Genomic DNA, 24,788 nt, shown 5'->3' with positions numbered 1-24,788 from the left:
TTTGACTGAATTTATGAGGAAAATTACAAGCAGGTACACTAGAGCTGCTGATCGAGGTGACTGCTGTACCGGTTTGTTCATTTACGCAATCAACCTCATTCTGAGCACCACATGACTAGAACGCACTTCAAACTGGTTTGAGAGACTTAACCCACAGTATTGCACTTCTGCTAAAAAGTTCAACCTAATATTTGATATATTTTTATCCTGCTCTTTCCATCAGTGTCTATCTAGTGTGTTTGAAGTCTGCATGCCACACATGATGTCTAATGTTGGTTGCATGTGCCTGCTCTATTCAGTTTTTATAACATTGTAATTCTGTAGCCCTTTGTTACGTTTGCTGTCAAGGTCTGACTCTCATACATCCTTGTATGCGCCTGTAATGTTGTTTACCAGGTTTCATTTACACTGTATCCTCCTATATGTACTTTGATGTTATGTCTTTTGGTAAAATCTGACATATTTATATCATATTGCTATTAATTAATTTGTGAATAAATGAAATTAAATTAGATAGACAGATAGATAATGTCTCTAAAACATTTTCAAGGACATGTAAATGGAAGATAAGAAACTCATCTGAAGTGGCTCTCTGGTTCTCCCTCTGGCAATCAGTTTTGAGCTATATTATTAAGGGTATTGTATATAGTCACTGATCTGTGGGGGGATGAGATGAGATGAGATGACGCTTTGCTTCATATCCTCTTTTAATTAATATCATTATCTACTGTCCTCTAACCAGCACAACACACCCAAAGATGCACACACACACACACATGCACACGCATAGTTGCAGCACTGCGAGGCTCCACTGATTCAGAGTGGTAGAGCCTGGTATTCAGAGAAAACATCAGAGAGCCACATCAAACAGATGAAAAGCCATATAGTATTTATTAACCAACAAAGACACCGATTCACACACTCAAAAATACATTCACAAACACACACAGATGCACACACACACACACACACACACTCAGACCCAGATGTGTTTTCTTTGTCATGTTAATCAGTTCCTTAGGGGTGGGCTGCCACAATGAAATGGAGAATAAATCACATACCAGAACTAGTACTGTACATATAGATCACTCATACTACTCAATCCTTTGCTCTCACCCTGCTCTCCATTATCCTCCTTTCAGCTTCTTTATTATTATCTCTTTATTTCTCTCCACTCCCTTGCTCCCTATTTTCCCAACACCATCAACGCTTTCCCCATTTAATCCTCTTTTTTTTCCCGTCCATCAGTCATTTACATTTCGTCCTGGAGCTGACCCCGCTCCTGACTCGGCCATACCCTGGAATTTGTTATTCAAGTATGTGGGTAAACAAGTCCAAGGCAGTGCATCCACAGACATGACCTTTGAACTGTAGGTCCTGGGAGAAGTTAACAGTCGCTTAGTAGTAGTTTTTTCAACTGCTAAATTGATTCATAAAATGTAGAGAAAAGTCTGGATTAATAGAATTTTTTACAAACCGATTTTTGTAGTGTGCTGAATATTATCCCTGGGTCAGGGGGCTTGTACTTCTGACCTCAGTATTATTAAAATAACTGGTCTGCAATACTGCATAATTCTGCATATTTAATATAATTTCTAATTTTATTATCTGGGCAGGGGTTGATTTTGTAAAACCTTTTATGATTAAATTATGATAAGACATTTTGGATATGTTTGAAAAGACTTTTGTCTAATTTACATTAATATTTCTACTTTTATTCGTATTTTCATATAAAACGTTTTCTAACTTTATTGATTTTATTTAACTTTACAGGAACGTTTTGAACGCAAAGCTTTTAACTGAGTGTTGTAAGGTTGTTCACCATCATAGCTTTAACATACACACAAAGGCCTACCTTGTATCCCTGGTTGATGCCGTTAATGAACTGCTGAGGTGGGGGGTTCCATGTGAAGCGGATGGTGGTTGAGTTGATAGCTACAACTTCCACTTCCTGCGGAGGTGCTGTGGGAACTACAAACACAGATACACACAAAGCATTTAGCTGTAATAGGTTCACCTAGAGGAAGATGACAATTGCTTAGATATACTGGAAAAAATACGTTATAGACTCTGGACATTTGTATCCTGGAAACATTAACTGAAGAAATACACAGTTTTCAGTGCTATGTTTTGTCTTTTTCACGGGTTTTGGTTTGACATATCTCATAAAGTACCACATTTCAATATTTCATGTTGAGATTCTGTTCAGTTTTTAATTAAAAATGTGGCAGGCTTGCAAAAGCTAAATGCCAAACCTTGCTTCAAAATGACCTAATTTCTCACCAAAATTCATCTCATCTATTATATTTTGCATTGTATTAAATAAGTAGTGAGTGAAATTAGGGTACCGACTCATCAGTGACTGATTCTGAACAGTGATGGCCCATAAAGAGCTAAAATCATAAATCTGTTAAGCATTTCAGTCAGTGACCTCAGGAGACCAGACAGCGGCTACAGGAAGTTACATGACTCACTGGATTTGGTGGTTCAGACCTGTAGCCAGTTCATTCTCTCTGAGCTTACTAACAAATCATCTCCTCAATCTTTCATAACCATCATGATGTGATTGCACAGAACGTCATGATTTATTGGTTGAAAAATACTAGATATTAGATAGAAGAATCATGACATTAATCTATACTAATACTTAACAAATGAAACTGGAAATTTGGTATTGCTTTCCCATAAAGTTGGAGGACTCACATGAGACAGATTTTTAAAAGAATGTCCAAAATTGAAGTAGCAAAGGCCAGAATATACTAGTTTATAGTTCTTAGAACAGGTAGTACAAGTACAAGCTAACACTGGATCCTTTATTTCTCAAAAGCAACTGGATAGTGTCTTTCATTAAAAACTCAATGTCTCCTAAACCACTTATTTCAAACCTCTACTATAGTAGGCTTTCTGTTTAAAACTTTAAGTCTCAAGCTGAGATGACATCCTCAGGGTTGCTTTTTTTCAAACTTTGAAAAGCTCCCCGCAGAGCCACAGAAGTCATTACATAACTGTTTTCACAGGCTGCATAGTGCTCCTCATGACGGGTAACATAAACTTCATATGTTAAATCAGTGGAGTGGAGTTATTGTGGTGCACTAGTATGTATCACTAAACCATACGCAGCGTTGCTAACAATCTGTAATAAACCTGGGATCTCTATTTTTTCCGTGTTTAAATTGGAAACTCAGTTCAAAGATTCAACAATTAAAAGTTCAATTATAAAAATCTGCAGTCAAACTACAGCTGAATAATAATTTGTCTTTCTGAAGCATATAAAAACTTGGCCAAGGCATTCATCATCCAACAGAGAGTGAGACAAAGAGGACAGAGCACTGAAAGACAGGCTGGGAGAAGTTGAGGAATATACCATGTATATTGCAGCAGAGCTTTTCCTATGCAATGTAGGTTATTTTTCTGATTTGAAAGGATAGAGGCTGGCGGGTGGTCAATATGGTAAACAAGTGCAGAAGATGTGGAGTTTGGTTCTCACAAGCTAGACATAGATTTATTTCATCCACTCCAAGATTGGTACACAGTCTCTAATATTTATTTTTCTTATTTTTCCTCTTCCTCGATGTGTATGTGTATGAATGTGTCTCTACGTCTGAATCTTTATGTGTTACATGGAATCTATCGAGCCAGCTGGTCAGTGAGAGAAAGAAGGTTCATGATAACATTAAAGCCAGGAACAGAAGAGTAGAGTGTGACTGTGAAATGTGTGTGTTTATGCATGTGTGTGTTTCTGTGTGCAAACGTTATGGCGATTACACTATAAGGGGTTTATGCCGATGCTAGAAAGCCACGGAGTGTTAATGCACTGTTGCATGATGGGAATGCCCTTTATATATTATATTTGAGCCAAAGAAGCCAGATGACACACAGAAAGGAGAGCATACAGGAAGGAAAGAGCAGATACCAGAACAAAAAAACTGGTAAAAATGGAAAGAAATCGGCAGTGAGAGAAAGAGAGCCAGAGGATGAGAAGACGAAGGAGATTAATTGGTGTTAAAGATGCTCTCTCCCCCTCCTGCCATGCTGACTGTACTCCTGGGGAGCGGCTTCTAACCCTCACAGCTCACAGCTACAGATAAAACACTAAACTCTGTCCTCTGGGGGAATCTTAGTATGCGCGTATGCTTGTATGAGAGAGAGCGGGAGAAGAGCAATGTTATCAGAGTCTAACACTGAGTTCAGCCACATCCTCTCAGAGATAGTGAGAGAAAGACAGAGAGAAAATGTCCAATCCATCGCAGCCACTCCCATTAAACCACATTAGAATAATTAATGAGCCTAACTCCCTCTACTGAGTCTATAAACCTGTCCTGAACTCTTGTAATAATGACTGTGAGTTTTATGAGCACATGCATGTGTGTGTAGCTTGGCTCATCTTTAATAATGATAATATACTGTTGGAATAAAAGTCAGGAAGAGAAGAGCACGTGTTTAAAGAAGATTTACCCCCACAACCTCTTCCTCTCATCTTCTTTTTTTTCTCTCCTTTACTGTCTTCACTTAAACGTTTATCCCTCTTTCATAACCACTTCATGGATTTGTTTGACATACTTGAAAGCGCATGCTTCTGTGCAGCTATGTTTATTACAACAAACACACTATTATGTATTATATTATATATTCATAGAGCAGTACAGTTTTCTTGAACTCCCTCCAGCTTGTCCTGCAGAATCCTAAGGCAGTCCTTGGCCAGATGGGAGATGTAGTCCCTCCAGCATGTCCTAGGTCGCCTCTTGGGTCTCTTCCCAGTTGGTTTAATCTGGTATGCTTCCGAGGGGATGCCTCAGGGGCAACTTTAACACAACTGCATCAACTGGCTCCTCTCAAAACCCAGCTCCCCATCCTGTCACTGAGAATGAAGCCAACCCGCCTGCGGTGCGGCTGCCTGTAACTGTGATCAGTCTTTTGATCACAACTCAAAAAAGTAAAAGTAAGAGAGGATAGTCTATCTACAAACTATTGCAACCCAGTGCCACTATAGAAATGTCTCTGTGTACTGTAGAGTATATGCTTTTAGAGATGTGTGGGTCCACCAATGACATCAAAGTTTCCCCCACTGCACTTTATGTGTAGCTTTTGAATCACATAAAAAGAAAATATCTAAGCTAAAGATAAAGCAAATGTCTTCTATAACTACAAAAGTAAAGCAAACTGGGAAAAGTGAATGTGCAATGGTGTCCTCACATGGCAGGTTTTAATAAGTTACTTTGTTTAGGGGTGAAATCTATGGCCTTCACACTCATACATTTGTACTCTCTTATATATTTTAATAATGAAGATCTAAGATACTCTAAGATCTCAAGGACATAAATCAATTACCAGCAAAGTCCTTTTATTTCCTTCTATAGCTAAGATCTCTGAATTGAATTCAAAGAGTCCATGGAATGATGCTCTCCCTATTCATTTATTCACCTTGTGTCTAAGTTGTATAAGAAATAACAAGATGTGTGTGACCAAGGTCTGGAATGCTGACTTAAAGACCTGCCGATGGTCGCACAAGAGTATGGGCAAATATTGTTAATCATTAAATGATTAACTATAAATCTACTGATAGATTTGATTTGTAAATTACTAAAATGCACAGGGGAAGATAGTACCGATATTTTTTTATGTAAAAATAATGAATGTTCAGAAATATATATGTATGCATAATGTCTCAGAATCTCTTGACACATTAGCTTTGCCCTGCGGGAATCAGATATAAATATTTGATTTTAAAAAGAAAGTGTGTGTGTGTGTGTGCGCGTCTTTACTCACCTCCCTGCAGGGTGTATTCAGTGACAGGGCTGCTGTAGACGCCCAGGCCGGCTCCAGTGAAGGCAGCCACCTGGATCTGGTACTGCGTCCAGATGATCAGATCTTTCAGCAAACAGTAGTTGGTCTCTGGGCTGCTGATATTTTTCTCCTGGTAGTCTCCTGGCAGCCCTGCCAGACGGTACCTACACACACAAACAGACACATGTAATTAGGTATATTGGTAACTAAGCATATGACTCAGCGTGAGTCAAAATACCCACAAATTAAATATCTGCACTTATGAACAATACAACCAAATGGAATCATAAAAATACATCTGGAAATACTTTGCACATATAACTCACGTATACATACTCATTTATCAGATCAGTTTGCATTTATGTCTGAGTACAGATTTGAAGTAAACAAAAAATTTGTTTAGTGTCCTTTGTGTTGGCCAGAGAGGCAGAGAAACCATTCAAAAGGATTTTCCTTTAGTCGCTTGATCATGTCAGAATCTCTAAAGAATTAAAACCTTTAATGCCTGTTGAGATCTCTGAATAGTGCACCTTCAAGGCCTTTGCTTTAGTACATGTGATATAAACGTCCACTTAAAAGGATATATAACCCGAGAAGACTGGGAGGTGTAATACCACTTAGGTGTTGAACATATCTGATGGAGCTGAATGGAGTAATAATCCTCATGTCAGCGTTTTAATATGGAGCCTATTCACTGTAACAGGATATTCTAACATTTCACCGGCTGACTCAGCGCTCTATCACACATGCATACTGTATACACACAAAACACATAGAAACACACACTCATACACAGATACAAAGAGCGAAGGGGTGCCGGAGGCTGACAGGGGATCTCTGTAGAGGAGAGGAGATAACCCCTCTCTCCTCTCTCTCCAACCGAAAAACACGGGCACTCACTGGGAGGGGGGGGGGGGAGTGATGGAGGAGAAAAAGTTGGAACAGATAGGAGAAAGGGAGCGAGGATCAGCCAGCTGATACGACGAGGAGAAAGGAGAATCCAAAGGGGAGGTGGAAGCCCTGTCCTATAAAGCTGAAATGATACACTGGAGATGTAAGAGCGTGCGTTTCTATTTTCAACTGATTTCTGAAGTGGAGGCAGATAAGACAGTGAATGGGGATAAAGACCTGATAACTTTTACTGCAATTATATGCAAATTCGTGTAAGGCAGCTGATGACAGATTGATTAGACACACTGTGTCATACTTTACGTAGACATCAAAGTGAAGGACAGCTGATCAAGGGCAGCTAGAGCATGAGTAAAAAGCACTTGTGTCTCTGTGTGAATATATGTATATTGATACAGCAAGGAGGGGGAGGGTGACAACATGTTGTAACTCAACTATTGTCAGAAGGTTATTTTCATGAATATTTAATCTATAACATGTCAGTAAATGGTGAAAAATGCCCGTTACAGTGTTGTTTCCAAGGTGGCCGAGTGAAATTGCTTGTTTTGTCTGACTTAGTCTTAAAAACCAAAAATTTTCTCTAAATTTTCAGTAGTATAAATACGTGACTCCCTGCCCTTCACGCTGATTACACACCTGAGTAGCATCCAGGACTGGCTTTCCCCTGAGGATTTGCTAGTCAATACTGTGACCCCAAAAAATAATGCAGTATCAAGAGCTGTTGACCTTCGAATTAACACTGGGTTAGCTTAACTGTAGGTAGTAAACTAGTTAGCTGGACATGCAAATATTTGCAACTTCTTAGAGTTGACAAACAATCCATTCCTTACACTTTTGTTCTTGTAGTTTTGGTTTTGGACAGGGTTAAAAAAAAGACACCACCATCCAAACTCTTTAGGGTACATACAGCATATCTTTCTTAAAACAGCCCAATGCACAACATATAGGCACGTGGAGACATATGAAGCTTGACAGACCAGCCAGGCCTAGTTACAGTTGCTAAGCTATGATTGGACAATCGCTGTTTGGGGAAGAGGTTTAGTGAACTGTCGAATGTAGTATTTCTTAGATCGTCAAACAAAGACTTGTCAGATTTATACTGTACATTACAAAAAAAAAAAGAATGAACACCTATTAGCCAATCAGAGTCAATAACTCTCACTAGCAAGGGTATAAAACCAAATATGTATGTTTTTGTGAGTGTAAGTGTGTGTCTACTGCACCTGAGTACATATCCTCTGAGGACTCCATTAAGCTGGGGTTCTGGCGGAGGCTGCCACTGGACCATGATGGACTGGTTTGTCCGCCCACTGGCCACAATATTCTTTGGAGGAGCGCTGGGTGCCTCCTCCCTCAGCATCAATCTAACACAAACACAGAAAGGAAGAGACAAATTATGTTGATTACATTTATCAGGTGTGATGATCAGGTGATGATAATATCAGTATTGCTGGACAAGTGCAGCAGTGGGAGTCCAACATATATGGACAGTTTGCAAAGGAACAGTATATTAGGTAAGTCGTCTAAAAAGGTACTTTTACAGCAATTTTCTTTCCCAAACATCTTCATTTTTTCTAGTCTGGGGTTGAGCCTGTCTGCAAACAAATTATTATGTTTGTCACAGGAGATACACGAGACAGAGCTGCAACTTATTATAGAGAATCATCTCACAGCTTAAGCAGCTCTGATGAATTCTTATTGAATTCTGCGCTCATCTCTCTCATCCCTTGTTCTCCTGGTATATCTTGCAATTTCATTTAATACATTTGTTTTTCATGTCTTGCTATATTGTTCACTTATTTCAAACAAACCACTGCTGCCGCTGATGGAAACGTTTAACGCATCTCTTCCAGCACGCCGGAGAACTTCTCCTGGGAATGATCGAGCTGACACTGGGTGTTTAAAACAACAAATGTAAAAGCGTTCATGAACTCAGTAGAAGTTGAATCGCTGTTGTGTTTTATTCACTTGTAGCGGAAAACAACAAACAGGCATTTACTGTCTGTATGTTGCACATTACTGTTTACTACATACTGTTTTACTTGAGGTTTCCCATTTGTGTTCCATTCATACTCCAGTAATCTTTGTCTGGGCCGTTTCAATTTCAACATCAACCCTACCACAACGCCCCCAGCAGACAAGCTATACTGTGTGACAGCAATAGATAGTTAAATCACTATTAGTAGAGAATGAACAAAGAGCTCATCTTTTTATTTCCAGTGAGACAGTATAATCCTTCACTCTCTCTGCCCTATTACCCTCACTTCTGTCTCTTCAAACCCTTTTCCCGTCTTTCCGTCGACATTTTGATCTCCTTCTCCATTTTTTTTCTCCCCCATCTGCAAACTTTCACCTTTTGTCCATCATGTCCTTTGGCCTCAATTATTTCATCCTTCTATCTTTTACTCATCTCCTTCCCTGTAACACCCCCCCTCCCCTCCCCTCCCCTCCTCTCCCCAACCCGTGATTAAAGCTCCCAGCCCCTCTCATGGTTGGTAAAGCACGCAGGCTGAGCTGGTCAGCCTCTGGCTTTACTGTAAGCAGCTCAGCTAACGTAATCAGACCCATATGTGCTCACACACACACATATAAACACACCAAACAAATTTCTCCCAGCTTAAGACAGACTGCTACATCCGATGGTCTTTTCCCTTCCATGGATTATGTCTGGAGATTTACATTACCTTTTCCCTCCAACCCCCTCCGTCCCCTCTGCCCCCATCTCTCCCTGCATGTTTCTTTATAAGCTATTGAGCCATTAGTTGTGGTATGGCTCTGTGTATTTGTGTGTGTGAATCTGTATGTGTGTCTGAATGTGCGTGCACATCTGTATGTGTGTTTGTGTGAAAGCAGGGGTGTGAAAGCTGTTAGCTAGAGAGTTGCGCAGGCGGATATATGGCACAGGCCAGTGGTTTTACAGCTGTGCTTTACTTCCATTAGGTTAGGCACTGTCAGACAGCACCAGGTGCTGCAGGCATACACATGTACACACATACACACACACATAGGCTAATGGGCCTTGTGTGAATGAGATGGGCATTAGTGTAGCCGTCTGGAAATGGGGTATATATAATCCTCAACTATGCCACAGCTTTTGACTGAAATTGATGATGCACATTAATGCACATACACAAACTCACGCTGCACAAACATCCACACAGCCCTACAGTACTAAACAGATGCGGTCATTCACTGTTTGACTGCAAATAAAACACACACTGACACACTTACACCCAACAGCACAAACTCCTTGTGAATTGCTTTAATTCTCTCCCAACCATTTACGAGTAAATATTTCATACAGTGGGTTCAGCATGAGGACATCAACTTCACACAGGAGCTTAAATGTATAAACCGCAACCCACACGCTCGTACTGTACACCACTTCACATCCACCTATACACCCACAAACATTCATACCGACACCCATACATATACTGCAACCAAACAAAACAAACACAGCCAATAACTTTGCCTGAATGTTGTGTGACACACTTTCTCTGTCCCTTGCTATTAAGGAAAAGAGGACATTTTCTGGAGGGGATGCACATTTTTTCTGGTGTGTGAGTGAAAGTGAGGGGGAGATATGTATTTTGTGTGTCCCTATGCTTTGGGAATTAACTAAAGTTTCTATCTGTGTCATTCTCCACAGTTTAATGCCCACTGGCTTTTTCACTAAATCCACGTACACACCGAATCTTAAATTTAATGGTGTTACCGGGATGTTAAGTCTGCCTCTATTCAAACAGGATAGTAAAATTTAGATCCAGTGTGAGGGGGAAATAGCGGGAAATGAACAGAGGGCAACAGAAATAAAACAAGAGAGAGGGAAACCAGATGTGACATGATTGGGTAGAACCAGCTGAATAGATGAGCTTATTTTCTTCTTGTTTGACACTTTAAGTCTTGTCTCCTTTAAATGTTGTGCTGTTTTGCCTGAGGCTAAAAGCCGCACAAACGGAGGAGGGTGACACACTAAAGAGACTCAGAGTCAGGGAAATAGAGAAACTTTGTGCATATTCTCACTATGAATCAAGACCAGCTGAGGCTTACAAATGCCCCAGCAGGGCTATTCAATTACAAATTCAAGTGAAATGTAGATGGGCCAGACATTTTCAGCAACCTATTTAAAAACCTTTTTTGGTAATGACATGTTTATTGTTTCACTTTTGAGATAAAAAAACACATATCTGACCCAGGCACATGACAATGTGCAGAAACAGAATAAAAAAGATCTATCAGTGCACAGAATCATAGCAATCATAACAAGTGGCAATAACAGTAACCAGTAACACATTCTGTCTCTCTACCAGTATCTCCATGTATGTCTGATAAAAGTTCTTGTTTTTGCCACTGACAGGCTCAGATTGTTATTATAAGGGTCTGACAACATTATGGAAAGGACCATACAGAGAAATAAAACATTCTTCTTTATCTTTCTCTTGATCTGGTCTGCTTGTTATTGTGTCTAACCGAGTCTCACTCAAGGAGAAGTCTCACTCAGAAATGGTGCAAGAGTTTAGTTGTTGCAGGAAGACAGCAAAATAATCAGCAAAATGATCAGACATGACTTTTAAAATCTTTTAGATAACACTAAGCTACGCTTTCTGACACTCCTCTTTCCATTTCTCATTCACGTTTCCACCGTTGTCTTCAGGGCAGAATATGTTTCTCACACTGGTTTTGTTTCCTGACTGCATATTGATTATAAACCACCTGAAGTGCTGTAAATATTCAGACTAAACAACAACATTGCTATTAACAAATATGTTTTAACAAAATAATATCACAATTAAAATATTAAAATAGCCCATTGAATTCAAGCTCGGTGGGACACTTAGAGATTGCCTCTGGGCCGGATGTGACCCGCAGGCCACCAATTGAATAGGCTGGTGCTACAGTGCATGTGCTTTGTGTTTGTTGGGTCCAATTAAAATGTGAAAAGCTTTATCACTTCAATAAAAAATATATTTGTGTTTATGTTACCTGTTTGGTTGATGACATATTTTCCTGCATACAAGCAACAATGCTTCAATATGGAAGAGACTCCATGCTCTGTTGTCAATGTTGTAGTAAACATGTAAAATAAGACAAAGCATTAATTGTTTTGACTATATTGTAGGGCTGTAATGTAGAGGTTCTCTCAAACTTATAATGCTATTTTACTATATTTTACTGTATTTCTTCTCCTGATGTTGCTTTATTGTCACAACTTACAATACAAACAAAGCATTCAGAAATAATATTGACAATCATAGCACAGCCTGTTCTTGCCTGTGTTTGTGTCTGAACATAATTATATGTGTGGTGGTGGTGAACTGACGCCCTGTATCAAAGCAAGTGGTCCATCACTTTATCAGTTTGGCTCACTTAAGGCTGATTAGAGCTTTCACAAACAATAAGTAATCGATGCATGTAAGTGCCAGTTACAGCTGATTACATTGTTGCTGAAAATAAACAACAATACTCCTGTAGAAGCTGTCTCGCAGTTATAGACAGATGGTCCTTTTGAGCGCTAGTCTGTCATGGAAGGCAAAAAAGTAAGTGCAGAAGTGTTTTGTTTCAGAAAAACATTCTGTTGATGTTAAATATTGGTGATCCAAAAAATAAAAAATCTACAATGACAATAACAACAATTTATGGTACATATTTGATCAAACATGTTTTATGTATGTAAGCGTATGTATGTTTTACATACGCTCACATTTTTTGATGACCAGTATAGTTTTGTTTTATGTAAAAAAAAAAAGCCTGGATGAGATAACTGAGTCTGCAATTTTTGTATAACATATGAATAACATATTTTTTCATATAAACAAGAACAAAAGACTGTGAAAAAGGACTGGCATGGCTATACATCTTAACTATAGCTAATGGGTGACTTTGAACAAAAAGTCCATCATGGATATATAAAAGAGCACCTTAATCTATAATCTATTGGTCATTAAATGATCCTTATTTGCTTCGAGCACTTTTTGGTCCTTTTTGTTTAATGTATGACACATCTAATTAACTGTAACAAAACTAAGATCACTTGGAGGGCACAGCAGGGATGCAGAACTATTCAGCAGAATGGAAATAAAGGCTGACCTGTTCATTTGTGGGTTAATTAAATAACTCTAATGAATAGTGGAAAAAACTTAACATCACTGTTATAAAATACTTTTTCATTAAATTTGCTTTAAAAAAAAATCAAGAGAGAGACAAAAGAAGCCCAAATAACCATATTTTCCATTTAATTTAGTAAAGTATGCTTTAATTGCATACGCCTTGTATGGTAAGGTACAAAAAAATTATAGGAAATGTTCATTTACGTTAGAAAATAGGACTGTAGTACTTTGACCTGATCTTGGTATTTTCTGATTTCTTGGACTTGTCTAAGTTATTTTGACTCAGACTTGTCTGTTTTTCTTGTAAAATATGTTGCCTATTTTTTTCTCCCGCTGACATCTAATATTCTTACATCTTGTTTCTCTCCATCCCTATACACAGTGTAAAGATTAGACTTGTGTATTTTATTCAAAGCATGACTTGAGTTGGTTCTGATTTATATTTCTGTCAGTGTTCCCCTATCTATAATACATCTTTGGTATCTACAGGATTTGCCCAGGTACGTACAGGACTAATCTGTAGCTTATATCCTCCTTTTTCAAAAATATGACTACTAATAGCGGATATGCACCATATGTGGACACACTAAGAACTGTAATCGCGAAAAATTAGCCTCTTTGTATTTCCTGCTACATTTTCCATGAGCAAGTTGAGAAAGGCCAGTGAGGTCTAGCATTCTGCTAGACAAATAATGTGCTTTTCCCATCTAGCACAGTCTTTCTCAGAAAAAGCCTTCTCTCTGCAAGCGACTTGACGTTTCTACTCTACATTATAATGTAAATAAATCAATCACTATTCTATAGGCACCTTCAGCATAGCTGTACAGGAAGAATCTGTTCTAATCTTTACATCTCCCTATGAAGCTCCTGAAGTATTAATTTGCACATCCACATTAGCCACATATACACTATATGTGTATATTACTGTATGAACAAGTATTTTATCACACATCCAGTGATGAGTTCTGATGAGTTCTCGTTCTTAACTGAACAGCTGGAATAAAAAATAAGAGTAAAGGGAGAGAGAGTTGAGACAGATGCATTAAAGTACTGGTGATCAGAGTTCAAGGCATTTATGCATAATCTGTCTTTCCTGTTAATGCTTACTCTTTAAAGATGGTAATGATGTCAGTGTAGGTCATACGTGAATAACTGTGTGTGTGTGAGAGACACTCCAGATGGTATAATTGGACTCTTCATGGGAGTATCTGCATTTAGAGGTAATGTTATTCAGCTTTGATCACATTCATTCATTCACTCTTAGTGGATGTCCAAAGGGAAGTGAGAAAAGAAAGGCAGGGTGATGATGGGGAGCAGAAAGAAGAAAAAAAAAAGGTATGAATTAATGCTGTTATGATCAAGATCCTAATCAGGACAAGAACAAAATGGGAAAGTGTAGAAGCAGCTGGAAGTTCAAACTTTAATAAGGGCTTTTTGTCATCAATATTACAAGCTTCTTCACTCTCTGTCCCGTTTCCTCACTCTGTCCACATTACTGCATTTTGTCATCCTTCTCATTTGGAGCTCTGGGCTTCTGCAGGAAATATTCTCTGCCTCACTCTCCCTGTGTGTCAAGTGCAGCAGGCGCCTTGGCATCTGCGACTGTTTATGTGCATGTCTTATCCAGGCAAACATCCAGCAGATGAAAAATAAAGCGTGTGTGGTTGTGTATAAGGCGAATATTGAAGAGGAGATGTATCCATCTGCTCTGATACACTGATCAGTGACGACTTATCTGTCTGGCAGTCTTTTATTTATTGAGGATCAATCCCTGCTATTCTCTGGTGCCTCTAACAACCTACTTTGGACTGTGGACCAGGTAACAGAGTGGCTGCTGGACACAAACAATGCACTACTACATGTAGAGGAAGAAGTGGGGTACAGGAAGGAACAACTTAGGACAGACAGTAAACAAAAGCAGAAGTGCTAAAGATTTTGAATTAAAGGCGAGAATGAATCAGCAGAGAGAAAGAGGAGCAAAAAATAGACGAGTTGCAAAGAGAGGTGACAACAGCAGGCTGAAGAGAGAGAAACTGAAAGGAGACTGTAATCTGAGGTGTGTGCATGTGTGATGGCAGCGTTCACAGCTGCTGTTGTTGCTGAGAGTCTATTTGGCAGAACTACAATTGGCATCTGCCAATGGTCAGTCTCTTCAGCCAGACAAAAACCATGTTTGTGCGTGTCTACCTTATAATACACAGCCACATCTGTTGTATTGTGTGTGAGTGTCAGACATGGGCTGTTTGCGGTATATGTGTGTATTCGGGGGCAAAATTGTTAAGAGGCCTGCCACACCTCCTCCAACCCTCTTTCACTCTATCCAGTTCCATCAGTGCTAAGGCATCATAATTACTCCCATTAGAGTTTTCTCTTGGGATGAACACACACACACACACACACACACACACACACACACACACACACACACTGATGCACACAAACATAAAAAACATCTGCACAGCGATTTATTTACTTTTCAGGCCAAATTACTCTCCCTTTTACACACACTCGCGGACACAGACATGCAGAACAGTTAATTTCATCATTTTTGCTATTTAGTTCACTATATGCAAAGGAAGGAGGCTAGCAGGGACATATGCATATATACATATAGACACGTAGACATCTACAGCACGGACGTGATGAATATAAATTGATCATTGCAAAGGAAACAAAAGGGGGGCGCTCCCTTCCTTCATCCTCGCCTTGTTAGAATCCACCCATTTCATCCCCAGTCTGAATTCTATGTCCCCTATCCCTGCTCATGGCAATACACACACACACACACACACACACACACACGTAGATACACAGATTACAGTGTGTGGGGGTGCATACACTATGCCTTTTGACTGTAGAAAGGTTCCAGTTTATTCATACCCAGTTTGTGTAAGGCAGTGTGACCAAGTCTATTACACAGAGATGGAACAGGGGAGAAAAACTCTATTTCACACAAATCACAGCATGTTCTACATAAAAAAAAATGGGTTTCATGCTTTCTGGAAAACATCAGCGAGATAGTAATGTGACTTCACAGGAAGTATTGTGAAGTATGTGTTTAATAAAGTAGTGGTGAGTGTTTGACCTAGACTAAATGACTAAATGTCTCTGTGTGCATACTTTGCTTTTACCTTTGTGTCTCCGCGCTGTACTGACCCCTGCCCACTTGATTGACAGCACAAAGTCTGAACTGATAGGTCCTGGCAGGTGTGAGTCCACCCACTGATACCTCAGTCACCGCAGGATCGACCTCTGATAGGTAGACCTTCCATGGTGAGTCTAGACAGAAGACACAAAGATTAGAGCCTGATAATATCTGGCTGAGGCAGGACAAACAAGGGACACGGGGACATTTAGGGCCCATAAATCAGAAGGAGAGAGGGGAGGAATAGATAAAAGTAGCAAGGAGGGAAGGTAGAAAGGAAGGAGAAAGTATAAAGAGGAAAAGAAGCAGCGAATGAAGCAAGAAGAAAGAAAGTTTGGATGGAAGGGGGGGATTAATAAAGAAGCACAGATGCTGCTGTATATTGTTGGCATCTTGTTGCCAGCCTATCTTTCTCCTGAAGATACCACAGACAGATGCACTATTATCATCTCACCAGCAACTGTGTGCCAGTGAGTGTACTAGAACCATTGTCTGACATAAAAATACACTGTATTTATAGTGGTCCATTCTCTCTAAAATACAATCCGAAAGATCTAATTTATAACATGCACTTGGGTGCACATACAGACACACACACACAAGCACGCACACAAAAAACTGGGTAATCAGGGTGCACAAAACTCTTGTCTCTCTCTCTCTCTCCATCCCTCGCTGTCTGGATTCAGTCTTTATTGCAATCAACCAGATGTTTAGACTCCCTGCATTCCTCCTCTTTCTACTTTATCTCTCCCTGTTTTTGTTCCTCACCACATTTTCTTTCGTCTCTCTCATGATGATACATCATTTTTTTCCTATCATTATTTTGGCATATTTTTTTGTACATGCTACAGAACAGCTGTTGAAATGGTGACAGCTGAAAACTGTTATTGAAAACTCATTTCTGCTGTCTCCTTAAAAGCTATCTGAATGAAAATGACTTAAAATGTCAAACTACATTAACATTTGACATTTGTCCATCAGTTTAACTCCTACAGTTGTGTTCCAAGCACTTGCATGTTCCCGCCCATCCCGTCCTGTTTGCTTAGGAGTAAGAGTAGCTCTTCAGCTGTCTCCTTCCAATCTGTTTCTCCTGTCATTCTACTCCTCAATCCCTCTTTCCTCTATCTCTCCCTCTATTTCTCATTTGACGGAGATACAGCCTGCTGTTAAAACATCTGTGGCAGAGAAAGGGTGAGAGACAGACAGAGAAAGAGAGCGAGGGTAAAGGAGGGAGGGGAAAATAAGAGTTTATTTATAGGGAACCTGGATGTACATTTATGCAGCAACACTATTCTCCATATGTCTGCCTCATGTAAATGAGTGTGTGTCAGTGCCTGGTAGACAGCAAGTGAACAGCTGTTTGCCACTCAGGGACTATAAAGTACGCCCAGGGACACACACACATGCACACACACACGCATGCACACACAACTGCACACACACTACACATACACACACACACACATACTGTTCTCTGAGAGCTCCAGCAGGTAGTACAGAAGGGGGGAGTTCCCATCAAAGGGGCGTAGCCAGGACAGGAGGACGGAGCGGGAGTCAGTGTCATTGAGACGGGCCGCCAGGGAGCGAGGGGAGTGTGGAAGCTCACTGTACACAAAAAAAGACAAGAAAGACCCAAAAACGTCAGATTTAAAGCTTTACCTTACTTTGTAAGCTTGTCATCTGATTAGATCCAAAGCTTTAGAGGGCAAGTTCAAGATTTTGGGGAAATACGTTTATTTGCTTTCTTGTCCAGAGTTACAGTAGATGATAAGATCAATAGCACTCTTAGCTTAGCATAAAGACTCGACTGACTTTGTCTGAATTTGACAAAATCCATCTTCCAGCACATCTAAAGCTCACTCAAAGACAAGTTGTGGTTTTTTATGGGAGCTTATGTGCCGGACTACTTCTTAGCTGCGAGCAGATGCCAAGACATCAGATAAGTAGTTACCGCTCACAACCACGAAATAGTCCGGCATGTAAAAACCACAACTTGCTGGTTTTACACTTCTGCTTCCGTACAGATAAAACAAACAAGATATAACATATTAATTAGAGAACTTTAGAGGTGCTGGTAGGCAGATTTTGTTACCTTTGGGCAGAGCCAGGCTAGTCTTTCTGCTAAGCTAAGCTAACATCTGCTGCTGCTTTAACTCTCAGCAAGAAAGCAAATAAACATATTTCCCCAAACTATTCCCTTCACATCCACATCTAGACAAAAGAGTGTTTCTGAACATGTAATTAAACATTTATGCACTCGTATCACAAAAACAAGTCAGTGGCAAAGTGCCCGGACTTTCCATTAGACAGATATTTATTTCCTGTGTTTTGTTTTTTTATTTAATATGTTCAGTGGAATAATGTTGGCTCTGACACCCAGGTTAGTTCCTGGGTCCAATCCAGGATCAGTTCCAGTGGGCGATATCTTTTAAATATGGTTGTGGTTTGCATATTTTTTATTGTGATATTTTATTCTCTTCGTGCTCTGCACTGCTGCAAATACAGAAGAATGAAATTCTCTGAGACATTTGGCTGTCCCCTGTGGATATTTGTGCATCCCTGCCATGTTAATAACAAATAAAGCAATGCAGACATATTCATGAAAGCAATAGAGTGTCCAGATATTTGATTATACAGATTTTAGTGCATCATAACTCTCTTTAAAAAACAGTTGGCTTGGAGGAGGAGGTCTCAGTGTAGCTCTATGTGAGGGCTACAGGTGCTAGCAGAGATAACAGGAGCGAGGATATTAACAGAACACATAAAATAACTAAATAAATATATTTACACTCAAAGCATGATGAAAGCCATGATCCCTTGTGCCTAAACTAGCTGCATTTTATATTCATAAGCTCATCAATTATTTCTTAAGAATCCTGGATGTGTGAATATCCTGTCCAAGTGGTCTCCTCAGACAAACTGTAGGGTCTTGTTAATTTCAGCAGATGATGCAGGGTTAAAAATGTTTGCCTGCTTCAGTTTTTGTTTTTGCTCGTGTGTGGTTTTACATTTTAATATTCAAGTTGGTGTGAAGTCAGAAAATGAGAGGAACATAGAGAGAGAGAGAGAGACAGAGAGAGAGAGAGAGGGAGAGTGAGAGGATGTGAGATGAATGAAGAAGATGCAATGATGTTAGAGGGAGGGAGGGAGGGAGGGAGGGAGAGAGAGAGAGGCACAAGAAGAAGAAGCAAGGACGGCGGTGAATGAGGCAGAGAAGGAGCAGGGGGAAATGAGAATGATGTTTTCTTTTCTGAGATGACATGATCATATTAATTAATGGATGAGCTTAGAGAGTGTTAGAGCAACTACCTTCACACGGCCCCCACAAACACACACACACACACACACATACTCACAGACACACGCTCACGAACACATGGATGGGTCTTGTGAGAGTTGAACCAATAACCTACTGGTAATTAGTCTGTCTCCTCAGCCGCCAGCGTCTGTTAGCCTCTATGACCCATTGATACTGAGCTAACGAGAATGTCAGTCACACACGTGCCCATACACACAAACACACGTACACACACACACACAGAGTCATAGAGAAATCCCTACATTCCCTACATGTTTTCGCTCCAGCCATAAACAGAGAACCACTCCCTTCCTCTCAGTTTGACATGTATAACCTCTTGTCTCTCTATAATTCAGAAGGATGTGGACTCATGTTCTATCTTTCTCCTACCCTGCAATTGTATTAATATATCATAAGTGCCTTTTATAAATATATTATACAAGTGCCTATTAATATATAAAGGCCACTACCTGATCGTGTTCTCTCACAGTGGCTGTAATGAGCTAGTGTGGGCCGGAGCGTGGGATACACTTGAAATATGTGTGTGGCATGTTTTAATCTGAGTGTCAGGAATGTCGGCTCATTCCAGACGTGACACTTTTGGAATGTGTTCACACAAGCACACAAACGCACACAAATGTGCACACAAACATACGGTATGTACACATTTTATACTTGAAGACTGATACGTCTGTAGTTTGAGACAGTGGTGGGTCTACTGCGTGTACAGGGTACCTGATAGCAGCTATGACCTTACACTTCTATTACTAACTGTCTAATAATAACCGACTCTAACTAGCCACCTTCTCCATACCTTACACCTCTTGATGGTATAGCCATGTATGTGGTTTTGAGAGTGTGTGACGCTTGTTGGAACGCGTCTATTATTGGAATCAAGCAATTACTTAGTTAGACAACTGCTGAAATGAACTGACAGTAATGCTTTCTTTATGTTTGGAAATGTGCCAAATTACCTTTCTGCTGCTTCTGCTGAATTATGATCTGCATTGTAAATACCTTTTTTTTTTTTTTTTTTTAAATAATGCTCAATCCCTGTCAATCATATCTGCAATTTGAATCAGCCAGACGTCCTGTTTGCAGCATGCTTAGTCAATGTCATTATATGTAATCACAAGGAAAACAAACATTTAAGTTCTGTTCATTGGATGATTGCTTGTTCTGTATTTCAGCATATAATTACCATGAAAAAGGTAAGATCTGCCTATTCTCTGAGGGCAATAAAGTAAAGTTAAATATATGCATACAACTGTATGCATGTTATGCATTAATATGTGTACAGCATATGTATGGTTTTGATCATTGCTTCATAACTCAGTAAAACAAAACAAATGACACAGACATGGCTACATGGTATGTAGCTCTGCACACAGAAGTTGTCATGGTGTCAGTTGGACTCTGAACTCTTTTTTCATTCATTTTTCTGTCCATTTTTGCCTACTAGTTACTGACTACCTGTCATTCCAGATCCTGCCGTTCTGAGTCCCACCAGCAGTTGCCTTCAGTGTTCTCCTGCCAGTCACTTGGCCTCTCACCCACCCACACACCTATTTCTCTTTCCTTATTACCCTCTTATTATATGTACCTGTCCATATCCACGGTCCTCCCAGCAGATCTTTTATCGAACCATGCCAGGTATACCAGTCAAGCCTTTAGCCTGTTTTCTGCATGTCCTCCTGCCTGTTTTTATTTTTGCCTATGTATGCACCTTTGGACTTGGTTTCCTGTTGTCAGCCTTTGGTGCCTGTTTTTTTATTTTTTTTATTCTACTTATTTTATTTTACTCACACGACTGTGCCTGTGAGCTGTACTTTTGAGCCCAAGCCTTGTTTTACTGAGCTGTAAGAGAAGTTAGATGACACAATCAACAACAGTTTGCCCGATTCTTTGAACTCACATGACTTCAAGACGTGCTGAGCGAGAATCGTTGCCAGCCTGTGATGTCACAGTGCAGGTGTAATCCCCAATGTCACCTGACCACGTCTGGCCAATAGTGAGGGAACCCTGGCGCACAGAGACACGGCCCCCACTGGTCGGAAGGACTGGCATGCCACCACGATCCCACTTGAAGCTACAGCATTGGAGATATAAAGGCATAAACTCTATATTGTATGTTTGTACAGATACTTGCATACCACATAGAGAAAAGATGCAGATACTGTAAGCAGATATACATATACTATGTGTACATAAACACACAAACTGACAAGCAGGTACCTGACATCGATTCTGGGGTCATGTGTAGCATTACAGTCCAGAACAGCAGTGGTTCCTTTAATAACACGCTGGTCAGACGGAGGCACAGAAATGACTGTACGACCTGCAAAATAACAGAGAAAAAGAAGAAAAAAAAGAAAGAAGGAAGAGAAAAAAGAGAGAGAGAGGGAGGAGGAGCAATGGCACACGTGGGGTAAATTTAGAGGTTGAAATTGAATTTGTTAAACATGACACAGTGTTATTTAGAATGTTGTGAACATGTAAATATACGCTGTTCCAGAATAACGAGAAATGAATTAATCGACTGTTCAGCCTTTAACTATTGAAGATAAACGGCGCACAAGCATGCTTTATCTCTTACTAACAAATACACATATAGACACCCACACACACTTATAATGTGGAAAACTGCTTAGTCTATCACATTATTGGTGCTTTGTTCCTGTCAGGTGCTAGCCATTCATGTGATTTAGAACCTGGACAAGTGCATTGGTGAAGAATAAATGTTGATGAAGTGTAGAGGGCATCTGTTATGTCTCCAACTCAGTCATTGTATACCTGGGATGTGACCAGGCTTCCAATAAAAGAGTGTACAATTTACATATATCATAGTGCTCAGACAGAAGGCAAAGATTTAATCTGAAGCAGCCAGGATATATATAAAAAAATCAGCCAATCAATAAGTTTACCAGCTAATCAATCATCATCTTACACAGCCAATCAGACGATTATTTCACCATTGCACCAGGCCACTGCATCGATAACCAATCACACCGCTGTTCACTATCCTGAACTAATGCCATTGGACAGCTATAGAATAATTAGTGTTCCATGTCTGTTTTAGTCCATTTAGTGAATGCACATTGAGTAGTTTAATGTATTTTTGTTTGTGTGTATTCTACGTGTGTGCATGTGCATCTTACTCCAGACAGTGAGAGTAGCGGTGGCGTTGATGGTTCCCTCTGTGTTGGCGGCGATGCAGGTGTATTCTCCTGAATCCTGGAAGCTGACTGGCTGAATCTGCAAACCGCCTGACTGCAACAGCGTGAACCTGGAAACCTGGACGGTGCCGCTGGCTAAGACCTGTGATCCTACAGAGAGAGAGACAGAGTGAGACAATAATAAAATAGCCCACAGGTAAAGTAAAGTAATTAAGTCATTAAGCACATTTTTAATTAACAAACACATTATGCAAGTGCATCTGTGTTTTTGTTTGCATGCGCAGTGTTTAATTCAGTGTGTGTGGTCTTTTACCTTTCCTCCAAGTGATGGCAGGTTTTGGAGCTCCGCTCATCTGGCAAGTAAACAATGCTGTGTTCCCATCAGTTACTGTTTGGTCAGACGGGGGGAATGTAAAAATGGGGGCCACACCTGAAACACAGAGTGAGAATATGAGAAGAAAGAAGGCAGAGACATGGCTGCTGAGAGTAGAAAGGTGGGAAAAGAGTGGAGCTTAATGGCAAAGAAAGAAAACAGAGGAATGGGAAAAGAAAGGGTGACAGTGTTGATCTAAACACGAATTCTTTCTCTGTGATCAATGGAGGCTTTATTCATTACCTACTGCTACGTGTGTGTGCACAAATGTGGAAGGGAGTGGTGTGAAAGCTCGGTGGGGACTTTTAATTATAATCAAACGCTCACTAAACAGAATGTTATTCTATAGAGAGAAGTAACCAAGCGAGCTGAGTTTTGCAGCTTACAGACAGCAAATCATCAAGTCAAAGCAACGCATTTGACTGACACTGATGTGCAGTTGAAAAAAAAAGTATTTTGTTTAAGGTTGCGCTGGGATTGCCACAAGCCAACACAGAAGAAAAACTTGGACACTATTCTATTTTCCAGCTGCAAACAGCAAAGCAGCAAACCAGGTGTGTGGTTTTTGAGTTTCAAATGAAAGTCAATGGACACTTTGCAGTCTACAATATGTTTCAAAAGCAAATGTCCACATGTGCAGCAACATGGTAAGAACAATTACAGCATATATTAGCTGACACAGAGAAAGAGACACAGCAAAGAATGGAGATGAGAAGCTGGTACAGTAGGCGAATAAATGAAGATGAAATGTGAAACAGTTGCATCAAGAAAGGGCAAACGTGTGTTTCCGTGCGTTTGTATGTCAGACAAACTCACTAGAGACAAGGAGTTGTGTGTGTGCTTGGGTCTCTCCGGCAGCGTTGCGAGCAAAGCACTGGAATATTCCTCCGTCTCCTGGCTGCACCCTGCGCACCGTCAACCCGGTTGCTGTGGTGACCTTGTAGCGAGGGTTGGCCACTCTGGAAAGAGGTACTGCATCCTTGTACCACTCTATCCTGGGCTGGGGCACGCCTACACATGTGCATGTACCCAAACAGACAGAGGGAGAACATTTTAATTTTCCTTAATAACAAGCCAGCTGACCTCACTGCTGAGCAAACTGCTCCAACTCCCACTAAAACAGCCACACACACTCTCTTTTCGCCAATCTCTCTTCTCTGTTATCCACTCTCTCCCTATAAATATGCATGCAGGCATAATGACTGCTAATAATATATTGATTGGAGGGTGTGGGTGGTAGGGTAAGGGTGGCAGAAGGGGCCAAAAACATTCTGAATAAAAGATGTGGGCAAGAGCAGCACACCAAATATCTATAGTATCAGCTCCCACCTGTCTGACGGACATGCCAATATGACAGGCATGGGGCTCATGCAATTACTCTGTCTCAACCCTCCGTACCAGTGTGTGTGTGTGTGTGTGTGTGTGTGTATGTGAGTGGGTGTTTTAGATGGAAAGAGGGAGGGAGAGATGAATTCCACACTTTTTCTCGATCTGTTGGCGTCAAGCTTTCACAGACATGCATGAAGTATTTTTCACCCCCTCCTTGTCTCGCTCACTCTGTCACTCTGCGCTCTATCTGTCTTTCCCTCCTTCCCTCTTTCCTCCTCCCAGCCTCCATCCCTCTCTCCATACCCTCAGGCCTCTGCTATTTAATTACACTGCCACTGTATCAGATTACTGAGGAGGAACATAAACTCGCTCAGTGTATGTGTGTGTGTGAAAGAGAGAGAGAGAGAGATGGGACTCTGCTGCAGTTTTTAGACCTGTGTCCACCCCTGCTTATATAAGTGTTTTCATGTAATCCAGTTAAAAACAGGTGTTATGAGTGCGATTTTAAGGCTTGGTCTCAGCATGTTAATCTGCTCGTGCTGCCAAAAGCATAGTGTCACCGTTCGAGAAACCCTCGACTAACGCACACACATACTGGATGACATTAAAACTTCAGCATAATGAAGGTTGGACAGAGTCACCTTGAAACACCCTGAGCTGCAGA

At 40.4% G+C, this 24,788-nt stretch overlaps 2 protein-coding genes across 4 annotated transcripts in view; one reads left to right on the top strand and one right to left on the bottom strand.

Annotated features, from left to right (window-relative positions):
- LOC137180013 (monocyte to macrophage differentiation factor 2-like) overlaps nt 1-24,788 on the top strand; it is a 359,049-nt gene that overhangs the window by 151,500 nt on the left and 182,761 nt on the right. The gene's annotated exons all lie outside the window — the stretch shown is intronic.
- LOC137180002 (protein sidekick-1-like) overlaps nt 1-24,788 on the bottom strand; it is a 248,867-nt gene that overhangs the window by 57,092 nt on the left and 166,987 nt on the right. For both annotated transcript variants that reach the window (XM_067585149.1, XM_067585150.1), the window contains 10 exons: nt 23,612-23,806; nt 22,736-22,852; nt 22,405-22,572; nt 21,482-21,584; nt 21,162-21,335; nt 17,417-17,553; nt 15,935-16,082; nt 7,917-8,057; nt 5,767-5,948; nt 1,856-1,971 (listed from right to left, as the gene is read on the bottom strand). In XM_067585149.1, coding sequence (XP_067441250.1) covers nt 1,856-1,971; nt 5,767-5,948; nt 7,917-8,057; nt 15,935-16,082; nt 17,417-17,553; nt 21,162-21,335; nt 21,482-21,584; nt 22,405-22,572; nt 22,736-22,852; nt 23,612-23,806 — 1,481 coding nt within the window. The remainder of the gene's footprint in view (nt 1-1,855; nt 1,972-5,766; nt 5,949-7,916; nt 8,058-15,934; nt 16,083-17,416; nt 17,554-21,161; nt 21,336-21,481; nt 21,585-22,404; nt 22,573-22,735; nt 22,853-23,611; nt 23,807-24,788) is intronic.

Source organism: Thunnus thynnus, chromosome 3 (assembly GCF_963924715.1).
Source record: "Thunnus thynnus chromosome 3, fThuThy2.1, whole genome shotgun sequence".
In the NCBI taxonomy this organism is placed as follows: domain Eukaryota; kingdom Metazoa; phylum Chordata; class Actinopteri; order Scombriformes; family Scombridae; genus Thunnus; species Thunnus thynnus.
This window is presented reverse-complemented; position numbering and strand designations above follow the sequence as displayed.